This window comes from Podarcis melisellensis (assembly GCF_964234715.1).
Source record: "Podarcis melisellensis genome assembly, chromosome: 3".
Classification (NCBI taxonomy): domain Eukaryota; kingdom Metazoa; phylum Chordata; class Lepidosauria; order Squamata; family Lacertidae; genus Podarcis; species Podarcis melisellensis.
In genome coordinates this window covers 21,834,103-21,847,688 of record NC_138530.1, presented here as the reverse complement: position 1 = coordinate 21,847,688, position 13,586 = coordinate 21,834,103, and the positions used below count along the sequence as shown (strand labels likewise).

The 13,586-nt window shown below is 42.9% G+C and overlaps 2 protein-coding genes across 2 annotated transcripts in view; one reads left to right on the top strand and one right to left on the bottom strand.

Annotated features, from left to right (window-relative positions):
* Positions 1-13,586, top strand: part of LOC309365956 (ATP-binding cassette sub-family G member 8-like) — a 59,712-nt gene that overhangs the window by 21,764 nt on the left and 24,362 nt on the right. The gene's annotated exons all lie outside the window — the stretch shown is intronic.
* Positions 347-13,586, bottom strand: part of ABCG5 (ATP binding cassette subfamily G member 5) — an 18,890-nt gene continuing 5,650 nt past the window's right edge. The window contains exons 5-13 of the mRNA XM_081904035.1: positions 12,337-12,469; positions 8,931-9,070; positions 8,274-8,403; positions 7,184-7,400; positions 6,870-7,075; positions 5,533-5,671; positions 4,103-4,288; positions 2,909-3,021; positions 347-1,605 (exon numbers count right to left, since the gene is read on the bottom strand). Of these exons, the coding sequence (XP_081760161.1) occupies positions 1,409-1,605; positions 2,909-3,021; positions 4,103-4,288; positions 5,533-5,671; positions 6,870-7,075; positions 7,184-7,400; positions 8,274-8,403; positions 8,931-9,070; positions 12,337-12,469 (1,461 nt within the window). The 3' untranslated portion in view covers positions 347-1,408. The remainder of the gene's footprint in view (positions 1,606-2,908; positions 3,022-4,102; positions 4,289-5,532; positions 5,672-6,869; positions 7,076-7,183; positions 7,401-8,273; positions 8,404-8,930; positions 9,071-12,336; positions 12,470-13,586) is intronic.

The window sequence follows — 13,586 nt, the reverse complement described above, 5'->3', positions numbered from 1 at the left end:
ACTGTTTCTAAAATGCCATCTTTTATGTCTTTCATTTTATTTTTATGCATACTGATTTATATGCAATGATGATAGTAATGATAGCAGAGACTGGATGAGATCCAAAATTTGCAATATATTGCAGAATAATACTTAATGTTCTCACATTAAAATTGAACATGCAGTTGCTTATATCATGGGGGATATTATTATTTATTAGAAGCTTTTTTTCAAAAATGAAACTCAGAACTAACTTACAAAAAACTAAACATTAAAAACTGTTTCAATATATGTTTCCATTTTAGGAACTAGAACAGTACAAAAGAAATGCCTCTAAAACCTGGAAAGAAATGGAGTTTGATTCTTGACTGAGAAGTATGTCTCAACCAGATTTGAAGCTGCATTTCATACATTTGAGTCATTACGTTTTGTACACTTGTAAAATGCGTAAAAACCCCCATCATAAATACTTAATAATAATTATGGTCATTGTTGTTTATGATCAGTATAGTAGATTGTGCCAGAATCACTTCTCTTAGTTAAACTCAGTAAGAGATGACTCAGATGTTGCAAAACATTTGAAGAAGAAAAGCAGACACATTCTGTGTCATTTAACATCAGATAACTGGTTTGTGAAAAGTTCAAAGGACATTCTGAACATTAATCTTAACAGCAGGTCAATGCCCTTATCCTCAGTTTCACCTTTGCTGTAGCGTATTAAAGTCAGTGTGAGATTGTGAGATTTTTTCCCCTCCAGTTAACACACAATTTTCTGTATTTTGCCAGCATAATATGATAAAAGTTGCATTTCTACTTAGACTATTGGAAGGTTTCGGCTGTTGGACTATAGTTTTTAACCATCACAAATTCTTTATGAATTTTTTGTTTGCTTGTTTGAATTGAAGTATTCAGCAAAACTATATGATCTTAAACAGGAAAATGCAAAGGAAATTTCTATTTTTGTATGACACTTGTAAATTGCTATTTTGAACCTTTTAAACATTACCACAAACGAATGCAGTTGGTCATTTTTAAAATAAAGATGTTATACAAAAGAATCCCCCCCACCTGAAATAATTTGCTCAAACACAATGTGGAGAGGAAAAGAATCAGTCTGGCGTGGGGACAGAAATAACTGCACCAGTCAGCTGTTCGGACAGAACTGGGTTTGGGGTGGAAAAACTTAACTCCTCCTGAATACCTAAGAGGCAATATAGGACTGTTGCTTTTCTTTAAGAGGGTGTGGTTCATGCAGCACTGGCGGTTGAATTTGCAAGAGATACAGCTGGATTAGCTGCTTTTGTTTATCATAATATTAGCACCGAAGAACTAAAAGTAAATAACGGGGAATGGTTTAGATTTCATAGTTCACGCTGTACTTTCACACACTGCAAGAGTGAAATAGCATATAGACCATTTAGTGTCACGTCTATTTCCTGGCAATAATTTGATCTCTTATTTTAAAACTCATAATTGCTAGAATTATGGCTGCTGGGACAAAGGCATATAATATTAAAAAGTCTGCTGTGAATCGGGATGCTGCACCGGGAAACATCATTTCAATGACCTGAGCCCCTTGGGAGAATGGACAGGGAGCCCCAGCCGCAGTGGAATCATTGAAGTGACCTACCAAAAGAAAGGTTTTCAGATTACGGTGTTGGTTTGAAGATTCTAAAAGGAGACGTTTACATTCTCAGAAAGCTTGACCACTTGGTTAGGGGCCAGTGGCTACAGCTATGGCAAGATTTAAATCCATCCCACCCCTTCTCAAGGCGATTTGTCCCATTGGCCCAAGTAGCTGAAAGCGCTTCTTCAGGGTCTCTGCTGAGATGTCCATATGGAAAGCTCTAGACTTCCAGGAAGCACACCTGTCCTTTCAGGATCAGCTGGTTCTCAGTAGTAACTTGGCTATAGCTCATGATTAGTGTGGAGAAAGTTTAACCAGGAATCCCTGTTGGAGCAACATGCTAGGCCAAACTTTGGCCTGGCCCAGGGCAGTGCAGCAGTACTCACAATGGCTGTGAGTGAGTTCCTCTCCAGGAGGTTGCGCATTCACACAGGCTTACTAAACCATAGTTTGGCTTACCGTACTGCCAAACCAGGCCATGTTTGCTTTTCCTACATATTATATATCACATGTTCCGAATGGAGTTACTTTCTTTAGCCCAAGAAACAAAAATAAAGCACAGTTGCAGTAGCCAGCAGGTTTCTGCCCCCTGTTTCTGCCTCCTGCCTGAGAACAAACTAGATTTTGGGTAGCTGATGTGTCCAAGCCTTTTGCAGCGCTTTGAGAACAATTTGAGTTCCCAGCATTTGTGCCTGGTGTTGACTAGTTGAAAACATGGTGTGTTTGCAGATGTGCACCTGGCTTCTTCACTACAGTATACAGTTTTCTGCAAATGCAACACACCTCTTTCCCCTGGCCTTTGACACCTGATATATGTGTTTTTGGGACTCACACTATTCCTGTGACTCTGATCTGTTTTAATTCTGAATTTTAAATTGTTGCTTCCTGCCCTGGCCGGTAATAAATTTAATCTTCATCTTCCTTGCTGGATCAGGGTAAATATATTTTCTGGTTTCTCCTCTGTTACTGGAAGCCCAGATGACCTCAGTGGCAAAAATTGGCTTTTCCCACCTCTGGCTTGTTCACTAGCTATGGCTGTTCATCGTCAGCCACTGTGAAAACAGTATCCTGGACTAATTGAACATTTGGACAGATCCAGCTGAGCTCATTTTATGGGATAGATGTATGGATTACTTTGCATAACTTCCAATGCATGTTCTTGGTCTATTGTGGGTCGCTGGATTTTTTTTTAATAGTTGCAATTCAGCCTGAGATAATTTCTGATGAAGGGCAGGATATAAATCTTATGAATAAAACATATAAATAAAATTGGAGGTGTTGTGTTTTCTTTTTAGTACTTACCACATGTAAATTTTAATTCAGAAAACTCATTCACAACAAGAATCTCACTGGTGTACTTGTGGAACGTAAAGTAGCTTAGAATGTTAATCGGAGTTGGCATTTCCTCCAAATTCCTTCAGAAACAAAACAAAAGTCATCCCCAAATTATGTAATCTTGTTTCCCATCTCGTGGCACAGCATATAAACATTTATAAGCCTCACGTATATCAACAACGGGGGTAGAAACCATGGTAGATTACATGGACTTTTGTTACGTTTTTATGAAGCTTATTGGACTGTATTGTTGAAGCTACCAGCATGAGTTTGACCAAACTGCGGGAGGCAGTGGAAGACAGAAGTGCCTGGTGTGCTCTGGGTCATGAAGAGTCAGACACGACTAAACGACTGAACAACAACATACATAAAAGGGGTGGGGGTGTTAGGGGAGGGGCAGTACTTCTGGTGGGTGACATCATCGTGTTCCTTATGGGGTAGTCTGTCTGCCTTTGGTCCCTGCCCTGCACTCAGCTCTTGCCTGTAGTTTCTAGAAGCTGTCAGCATGCAACAACAGCTACACCTTGGGAACAGCTTCAACTGGCCAGCTAAACTGGGGGAGAGTAGCCATTGGGTCTCAAACCCTCGGTGAGTTAGCCACTTCTCCTGCCTTCCCCCAGACAGGCTCTGGCAGATTGAGTGGACAAGACCAATAGTGGGTCCAATGGTCAAGAATGCAGTTTCTGCATGTGCAAAATCTCTGAACCAAAACCTCTGCTGCCTTGCGGGACATCTTTAGGAGAAGAAACGGCTAAGGAGTAAACCCTACACAAATCTGGAGTAGAGTCCTAAGACAGTTGGATGGCATCCTGTCCGCTTCCTTCTAGCAACTCATATAGCCAAGCTGGTGCCAAATAGATTGCTCTGATTTCCTTTGGACCACATCAGCGAGGTCAATAGGGGGCAGCCCAGAACTTTCATATACACTATACAGGCCTGTGCCCCAGAGAGATCACTTTGAAGCTGCCAACACAGCGGTTTGACTGCTCCCCTGGAGGCTAACTCCATTGTCTCTCAAGACAGGAGGATGCTAACTATACAGGTTATCTTGTTGAGCCAAATGCTCTCATTTCCCAGTAACAATTTTAATCATTATAAATCACTGTTTCAACAATATAGTGTAACTGTATCTTTATATTTGCAAATAACTCTTTCCCTTACCTTACAAGTCCAGTTCCAGCTAGGGCACCTCCCATGTTAAGTAGCATCGCTACTCCACTGACCACATTGGGATTTTGAATGATGCCAAGAAGAATAAGTGTAATCAGTTCACCTACTATATAAGGTACTACGAGGGCAGCAAAGAAATAGCCAAAGCTAGAAGCTGCTGGGTAAAATCCCATAGACCTGCAAAGAAAAATGGGTGTTTTGAAAAAGAAGCAGCAATATGTTTAATATTCCATCTTTCTGCTCAGAAATAAATAAATGGGCCATGGCTGAGCAGAAGAGAAACGGTGGCTCTGGGAAGGTCAGGTTTGACATGAGACTCTTAATCTCAGGGTTGTGGGTTAAAGCTCCACACTGGGCAAAAGATTCATGAATTGCAGGGGGTTGCACTAGATGACCCTCATGGTCCCTTCCAACTCTATGATTCTATCATTCTTCATAAGCCACAGCTGTGGGGAAAAGAACATCAAGAGGCAGCTTGGGTAGAAGCCTTCTCCTTGACGTGCCACATTTTCACATGGTGGAGGGACCCTTTCCATATGGCTATACATTTAAAATAGCGACCCCTCCACCTGTCCATCCAAATTTGTACCCTCCAAAAAGGAGTGCCATTATGCTGAATATGTACAGATTGGCTCATTCTTCCCAGCAATGGGCTGAGAGTTGAGCAGCTAAGAGCCATATATTCTCCAGGCTGACCTGACCCTGAGCGACGTAGAATCAAACTCACTAAGTCCTAGGGGGAAAGGATGAAATGTTTGTCTGACTCAAAGTAGCTCCATTTAAATTAACGGCCATGTCTAACTTAGGGCCATTTGTTTCAGTGAGTCTACTCTGTACAGGACTTAGATGTTTTAAGCCTTGGGAAAGTTTAGTCTGGGAAAACAGCAATTTAGAGGTGATACAATCTCCATCTTCAAATATCTGAAGGTCTGCTATAGACCAATGGGTTCAAAGCAAAAGGATTTAGACTAAACACTTGGCAGATGGTAGAGTAAAAAAGGTAAAGGACCCCTGGACAGTTAAGTCCAGTCAAAGGTGACTATGGGGTTGCGGTGCTCATCTCGCTTTCAGTCCAAGAGCGTTTGTCCACAGTCAGTTTTCCGGGTCATGTGACCAGCATGATTAAACTGCTACTGGCACACGGAGAACCGGGATGAGTGCCAGAGCACACGGAATGCCATTTACCTTTCTGCCATAGTGGTACCTATTTATCTACTTGCACTGGCATGCTTTCAAACTGCTAGGTTGGCAGGAGCTAGAGGCCAGATGGGCATCTATCAGGGATGCTGAAGTAATGTGTTTCCTGCAGGAGTTGAGGTCCTTTCCATCTCCATGATCTTTACTCTTGCCTTCTAGATATCCGAGAAACCAGAGCCATACAGAATGAATTCACCCAGTGTACCAATTGCCATTGCACTTACCAGTAGATAACAGTACTAAATAGTGCCATGCTGACGATGCTAAAAGGCAGGAAATGCAGTATGTAGGCAAGCAACATTTGCCACTTCTGATATAAACCATCTTGGCTTTCTTGGTCTCCGACAGCCCGCAGTGCAGGAACTGAAAGGGAAACAAACAACTCTATACCAGAGAATCAAAGTGGTCGTCTTGCAGCGACGTCTGCCATCTATACAGTGGTACCTCTGGTTACGAAATTAATACGTTTGTAACCCGAAACTGTTCTTAACATGAGGCGCACTTTCGCTAGTGGCACCTCCCGCTGCTGCCGCACCACCGGCGCACGACTTCCGGTCACATCCTGGGGCAAAGTTCGCAACAAGGGGCATCTACTTCCGGGTTAGCGGAGCTGGTAACCCGAAGCATTCGTAAGGAGGATGGTACGCAACCCGAGGTTCCACTGTATTGCATTGGGGCATCTCCCATTCATTTCAAAAGAGAACTTCCTAGGGTGGATTGTGTTCTTTGTCACAATGTATATTAAGCAGTGCTTTTAAATAAATATAAATACAGTATGTAGGCAAGCAACATTTGCCATTTCTGATATAAACCATCTTGACTTTCTTGGTCTCCAACAGCCCTCAGTGCAGGAGATGAAAGGGAAACAAACAACTCTATACCAGAGAATAATAAATACATATGTATTTCTACACATTTTAGGAGAATTTACATTCGGACTAGACTATGTGTAAAATGCGTGGCTGCATTTAACATGTGAGTCCCCCCCCCTTTAAAAATAACAGCCCTGTTGCAGAGCGGGGAGGAATTTAGACTAGGAGGGATTTAACCATTTCCCCACCACACCCAGAGGTTTAGGGGCAAAAAGCAGCTTGCCCCAAGCTATCTTTGGTGCCAAGAAATAGTAGCTTTATATGGGGTGCAATTTTCTTTGGGACCATAGTCAAGGGGAAAGGTTCATACCTGCCCCATGTGATACTAATAACCTTGCATAACCTTGCAGCATTAAATACATCCATTCATGTACCATGTCATCTAGTTGATTCACACATTCATCAGATTGGCCCTAATACTGATTTATCTCAGAGAGCTATTCTGCAGATTGCTGAGATAATGTGTGTGAATTTGACAATTCTAAAGCACGGCATAGGTGTGATGATGATTAATACTATTAATTTCCAAAGGGTTATTGATGCAGTCCAGCCTCATGTTGCAGTGGCATATTGTCTGTGCTCCAACACGCATAAAAAGGTTTCCAAACTAAACCCATAATGTAGTCAATGTATTGTTTCAGAACACCCTTTCTCCCTGCAACCATTACTGATGTTGTAGAGAAACTTACATAAGGACAGAGCATTGAGTATTCCTGAGTGTGGTGGAGCGCTTACGCACTGGTAAATGAGTCCTACGCGATCCTGAACTGCTCCTTTAAGAGCATCACTGGACAGTCTCAGAAGGAAGAATATAAGAAAGAGGCTGAAGAACATGTTTTGGAAGAGCCGCATCAGGAGTCCAATCTTATCTCTGGATAAATTCCTTGTTGTCCTCCTGAAAGTGAAGAATAGTTACTGCAATTGCAGGCCAAGATCATTCTTGCCATGAAGGACACCAGAAATAGCAGTCCTTGCATTCATTGCTCCTGAGCTGTGCTCTCACCTGAGCAGAATCCATAGTTTGATGAACACATTGGGGGGCTTTTTGCATTTAAAGGGTATTGGTGGCAGCTCTTTCACCTTGCATTTTGCTTCTTCAATTGCCTCCAGAGTTCTGCGAAAGATTTCTGAATTTTTATAGGCGGAACAGATGGTTTGAACTCTGCTGTAAGTCTCCAGTTCCCGCTCTTTGCTGCGACAGTCTACTGATGTGAGATCCACTGCAAAATTTACCCAACAAAATTGAATTAGTCCCTAGCCTCCAAGTGTCCCAATTTCCCAGGGAGAGTCTCAGAATTATGAAAGCGATCCCAGAATGTCACTATTTCCCCCACCAGTACTGAGCTCGGGGAGGAAGATGAGCTGGTGCTTGTGTTGTGTGGCGGCGGCAGCAGTGATGGCTATTATTATAATTATTGCAGTAGTAGTTCCTGTTATTAAATATTCATTCAATAACAATAATATCAGAAACACATCAGAAGACAAACAACAGGCAAATTTAAAAGGCGCCTTGCTTTCACACCTCTAAGCCAGATTTAATATACACCTTATATTCATCCATATGATAGGGCTGTCTTACATCTGGAATTTTCTGGACATAGCCGGTGTTTAGCCCTTGTAAACAATTCTGTGCAGGACATATGGCAGCCCATGTCAGGGTTTTTTGTTTGTTTGTTTTTTAGATTTTGCAAACACTCTCTCCCCCCCAAGAAAATGCTCAACAACTTTTGTGCCCAGATTTTCACTTTTTAAAATATGGCAACCCTATCATATGAGGTTGATTTGCTTCGTGCTTTTGGACATAATCCTGTGCAAAGAAAACATTCTAGTAACACAGCAGAATAAAAACAAATTGCATGCTTTTTCCCCAATTTATCTTGTTCACTATAGATCTTTGAATTGAAAACAGTAGCTAATAGCACTCTGCTCTTTGAATGCCTTGCATAAAGTTAGTTTCCAACTAATGGGACTTCAAGGAGGTAAGTTGCATTGAACTCCATGAGACTGAACAAAAATATACTTGCATAGATTATTATTTTTTGCCAGGGAACTGGAAGGATCTGTGTTTGTGAACCTAGTTGAGAATCTCTTACCATAAAAATCAAAAGGGCTGGAATGTTCAGGGCATGTGTAGCCACAGTTGGTAAAAAAAGTGATCATGTCTGATGAATCTCCACAGAAAATCAGTTCTCCAGAACTCATGATGCAGATTTTATCAAATACCTTGGGGGGAACAAACAAGCATTAATGTGCAGATGTTGCTAAGAAAAGAATATAAAAAATAGAGAATACCTAATGACAAAGGAAGTGTGCAGTTTTAATATTTGTGTGATGAGGAAAAGCTCTACACATCTGTGTGGTGCATTCCTTGAGTTAATGAAGTCCCTCTATAGCCTCATATTGTTGGCATCTGTCTGTCTCAGGACATTGGAAGAGTGCGCATTCTGGGGTGAGTCAAAATGTTGGAGAGTTGCAGAACCTTATAGCAGAACTACCGTTCTGATAACAAAAATGTAAGATACCATTTTTGAATAAGCTTTAAGGATGCCTCCTTAATCTGGGTTGATACTAATTTGAAAGGTTTCTTCCAAAGTGAAATCCACTGTTTACCATCTGTTTTTCCCAACCTATGTGAATGCAATCTGTTGAAGGTTCAGCAATAACATTTAACGCTTGAAACCAAACCTGTTGTTGTTCCTTTACAAAGCACATCCATTATTAAAACGTGGTTTAATACAAGTATTCTTTACCTGGAAAAGTTCTGATCGTGGCTGGTGTATTGTAATAATCACTATCCTGCCTTTATGAGCAAGCTTTGATAGTAGCAACACAATCTGATTGGCCGTCATGCAGTCCAGACCTGTGGTAGGTTCATCTAGCAAGATGACCTCTGAAAACAACAGGAATAGCTCTTGAAACCTCACATAATGATATGTTACTGCAGCAACATGCAGCAGTTCTGTGTTAGCCTGATAATGCTCCTGGCTAGACTACCACAATATTTGTTATGTGCAGCTGCCTTTGCCAAGAGCCCCAGAAACTTAAGTTGGTTAAAAAACAACAACAAAGGCTGCTAGAGATCTAACTGGGACTGGCTATTATGGACAGCCTATTATGCCAACATTTTTTCATCTGAATCCATTTCTGGGCCCACTTACACTTTGCTTTTTGGAAAAAAAAGGAAACGCATCATCAGAAAGAGGACACATATAGACATAACATTTAATAGAATCATAGAGTTGGAAGGGACCCCAGTTGTTGGACTACAACTCCCATCATCCCTGAGCTCTGGCCTTGCCAGACGCTATCTGAAGGAGCGTCTCCTCCCCCATCGTTCTGCCCAGACACTGAGGTCCAGCTCCGAGGGCCTTCTGGCGGTTCTCTCACTGCGAGAGGCCAAGTTACAGGGAACCAGGCAGAGGGCCTTCTCGGTAGTGGCGCCCGCCCTGTGGAACGCCCTCCCATCAGATGTCAAAGCGATAAACATCTACCTGACATTCAGAAGACATCTGAAGGCAGCCCTGTTCAGGAAAGTTTTTAATATGTGACATTTTAGTGTATCTTTCATCTTTGTTGGAAGCCGCCCAGAGTGGCTGGGGAGACCCAGCCAGATGGGCGGGGTACAAATAATAAATTATTATTATTATTAACAACATCTGGGGACCCACAGGTTGAGAACCGCTGAGTCCAGTGCAGGAACATGCAGCTGTCCCATACAGAGATCGAACCTGCAACTTTGGCGGCATCAGCACCATGCTCTAACCCAGTGTTCCCCAACCGGGGCCCATATGGCCCCGAGATATCCCAAGGGAGCCACAGGTGAAAATTGCATAAATGGGGGGGGGGGAGCACAGCATGAGGCTAGGTGGCCACAAAGGAAAGTGAGAAGTGAAGGGGGAAATATCTTTTTTTTTATATGTCCTGACTGGCTGGCTATCCACTTGGCCAATCACAAGTGAGTAAGGGGGTGGACCACCAGGGCCTAGCACTCCTTTTTTGCCACTTGCATTTTCCTGGAGCAGTCCTGGTTTGTTTCCAGCAGAAGGTGGCGATCGCTGAGGCTCCCGTTTTGACCAGTAGAGCCCGCAATTCATAACCCCCAGGTCAAGTAAGTGCGGTGGTGGGGTGGCAATGGGTAGAGATGGGAGAGCCAGAGCTGCTTCTTGCTGCCGCCAGTGCTGGGCCCGGTGGCAGCCTGGGCCTGACTCTGCAAGGCAATCCACTCCAGCGCCCAACAGATCAGAGCCTTCAGATGTTGCTGAGGGGCTCAGGGCCCATCGGTAGCGGATTTGCAAGGCGTGAGGTGAAATCGAGCAGGGTTGTCTGGGGCTCCTGACTTGCATCTAGTAAATAACTAAGTGTCTACTCAGAGGAAAGCTGCACTGAGTTCAGTGGACCTTACTCCAAGGTAAGGGTGTGTGAGACTATAGTCTTTTATCTAGGCAGCCAGTGCTCCTTCAGATCTTCTTGCACCAGTTCAGTGAGGACCACTTGCCTTTCAAAATTATCCCCTATATACAGAACTCCCTGTGTGCCTTTTTGTCTGTATCTGTAGGTTTCCCCCTCTTGTGTCAAATAACTGGGATCAAATAAGTGTTGTTTACTTTTTATAATACATGGAAGATGTAGGTTTCTAACCAGAGGTTGAATGGCCATCTGTCATAGATGCTTTAGCTGAGTTTCCTACATTGCAGGGTGTTGCACTAGAAAAATGAGCCTTGAGGTCCCTTCCAGCTTTATGTGTCTATGATTCAATGTTTTTCTGCTTCAACAATATTTCATTGTGTTCCTATCATTTTATTTTGTATAAATTATAAAAAATATAAATAAAACATGTTCTGTTTACAAACAAAACATTTAAATAGGGGTGGGGGGCATGGGCATAGCCAGGATTTTTGAAAGGGGAGGCAGAACCTCAGATTTGTATTGATTTGTATTGATTTATTACTTATTGGGGAGCAGCTGCCCCACTTGACTACGCCCATGGGGGGCACAGGAAGGAAACAAGGTTGGAAGAGGGCCATGGTCAGAAAAAGGTCAGGAAGCACTAACCGGCTGAGCTATCCAGCTCCATTTGTAGAGATATAAAACTTAAAAACAAATGCTATAATAATTATCGTGGAACCACAATAACAATAACACCAAGATTGCAGGTTTAATCCCCAGCTGCACATTCCTGTATTGCAGGGGGTTGGACTAGATGATCCACAGGGTCCCTTCCAACTCTATGAGTCTATATTTTCTATCTCACCATAGTGATCAAGCGACCTGTCCCTGTTCAGTTTGCTTTCCAAGTGCTAGATGTTGACGGGCAACTTCAAGGCTCCTCCTGCTCTTTCCCCCTTTCCATTCTTTGACTTTAAACCAGGAATAGCTACAACACCCCCTCTCCGGATAGAGGACACACCGCCCTTCCCATAGAGGACAGTCCTTTGTAAATCAGAACACCCACCCACCCTATCCTGATCTCAGTTGCTTAACCTCGAGGGCCACAACACACAAGTATATCCATCAGCAGCCCTGCTTTGGGAAGGTACCCATCCAGAATATTCATATGATCATTAATTAGCAGTACAATGTGGGAATTAGCCATGTTAGAGCATGGGGAGCTTGTACTAAACACTGTGCAAAGGTAATATTTGGTTAAAAGATCTCTGGTAGCTGATCTAAGACCCAGCCTGAGACTCTGAAGGACTATCAACAGGATCACCGACAGTGGCGGACTTTGGGCTTTAAAATTTCAGTGGTACCCCTTGTGGTGCCTAAATCTGATGCCCCCCACCTCTTGTTTTTAATTTGTGGCACCCTGTCAGCTCACTGCCCAGTACCGGTCAGGCTCCCCTAAATTCAACTCTGTCACTGAGTCATAAAACAGTTTCTTATATCCACTAAGGCAGGCTTCCCATGCTATTTAGAGGGATTGGGTTGCTGTAACAAATTCGCCTAACCTGGGGATTTCTAAATCACAAATCCCATCAGCCAAGTAGGGGAGGACACATTGCGCTCTTTGTTAACTACCCTTGTTAGATTGCGCCCCTGTGACAGATGAAAAGTTCTATTGGGGAGACATGGGAGGTAGATGGATGTACCAAGTGACAGTTAATCGAAAAGGACAGAGTGTTTGTTTTGTTCTCAAACACTAGGCACCATACTCACTGGGATCTTGTAATAGCTGTGCTGCGATTGAAACGCGGCGCCGTTCGCCATCAGAAATTCCCCGAAGTGTGCGGTTTCCAATTACGCTGCATGCAACATGACTGAGACTCAGCTCAGCCATAACAGCATCAACCTGCAAAATACAGAGACAATTCAGGAAGAACCTGGGGTTTCAGATTGTCTACCCAGCAGCTCAAGCATCCTTTGAGATTATATATATATATATATATATATATATATATATATATATATATATATGCTGTACAAAATGCAAGTGCTAATTCAGAATGATCACAAAATAAGCTTCCCGGATAGTCTTCGAAATAGAAATATACCATCGCACAACTCCATGTAGCTAATTCACTAAGCTATTATTTGAATTCACATTCAGATGGTCCTGATTTCAGGGACATAATTTTAAAGCAAGTTATGAGCCAAGATGGCCCAATTAGAATCTCTCCAGCAATTCACTAGGTGGCCCAGGTAGGTCATGTTTTCTCTCCTTTAGCCCCACCATTGTAAACAGGGGGCTATAACAATACTGACTTAGCTTTCAGAGGTACTAAAAAGATTACCAAGAGAATGTCTGTTAAGTGCTTTAAATGTCGACAGCTAAGCCATTCTGCTTTATACAAGCACCATACAAATGCTAAGCATTATTATAATCATTCTTCACAAACAGAATATGCAGAATCCTTTCACCCAGACTGGGACCAGCATGGATATTTTCTTGGCAGGGTTGCTGTTGGGGGGATCATTCCCAGGAAGTCTTCCAATGTCCCTGAGTCAATGCTTTTCATTGTGCTACTCGACTTGATTTAGTCAGGATCTATAGTTAACTGACAGGGTGCATTCTCTGCAGGTAGAATAAAGGTAAAGGTACCCCTGACTGTTAGGTCCAGTCGCGGACGACTCTGGGGTTGCGGCACTCATCTCACTCTATAGGCCGAGGGAGCCGGTGTTTGTCTGCAAACAGCTTCCGGGTCATGTAGCCAGCATGACTAAGCCGCTTCTGGCGAACCAGAGCAGCACACGGAAACGCCGTTTACCTTCCCACTATAAAGCAGTACCTATTTATCTACTTGCACTTTGATGTGCTTTTGAACTGCTAGGTGGGCAGGAGCTGAAACCCAGCAACAGGAGCGCACCCCGTCGCAGGGATTCGAACCGCCAACCTCGAAACCTCTGGTCCTTCAGATGTTGTTGGATAAGCCTTATTGCTTTCCCTTACAGTTTCTTACTTTCTGCTT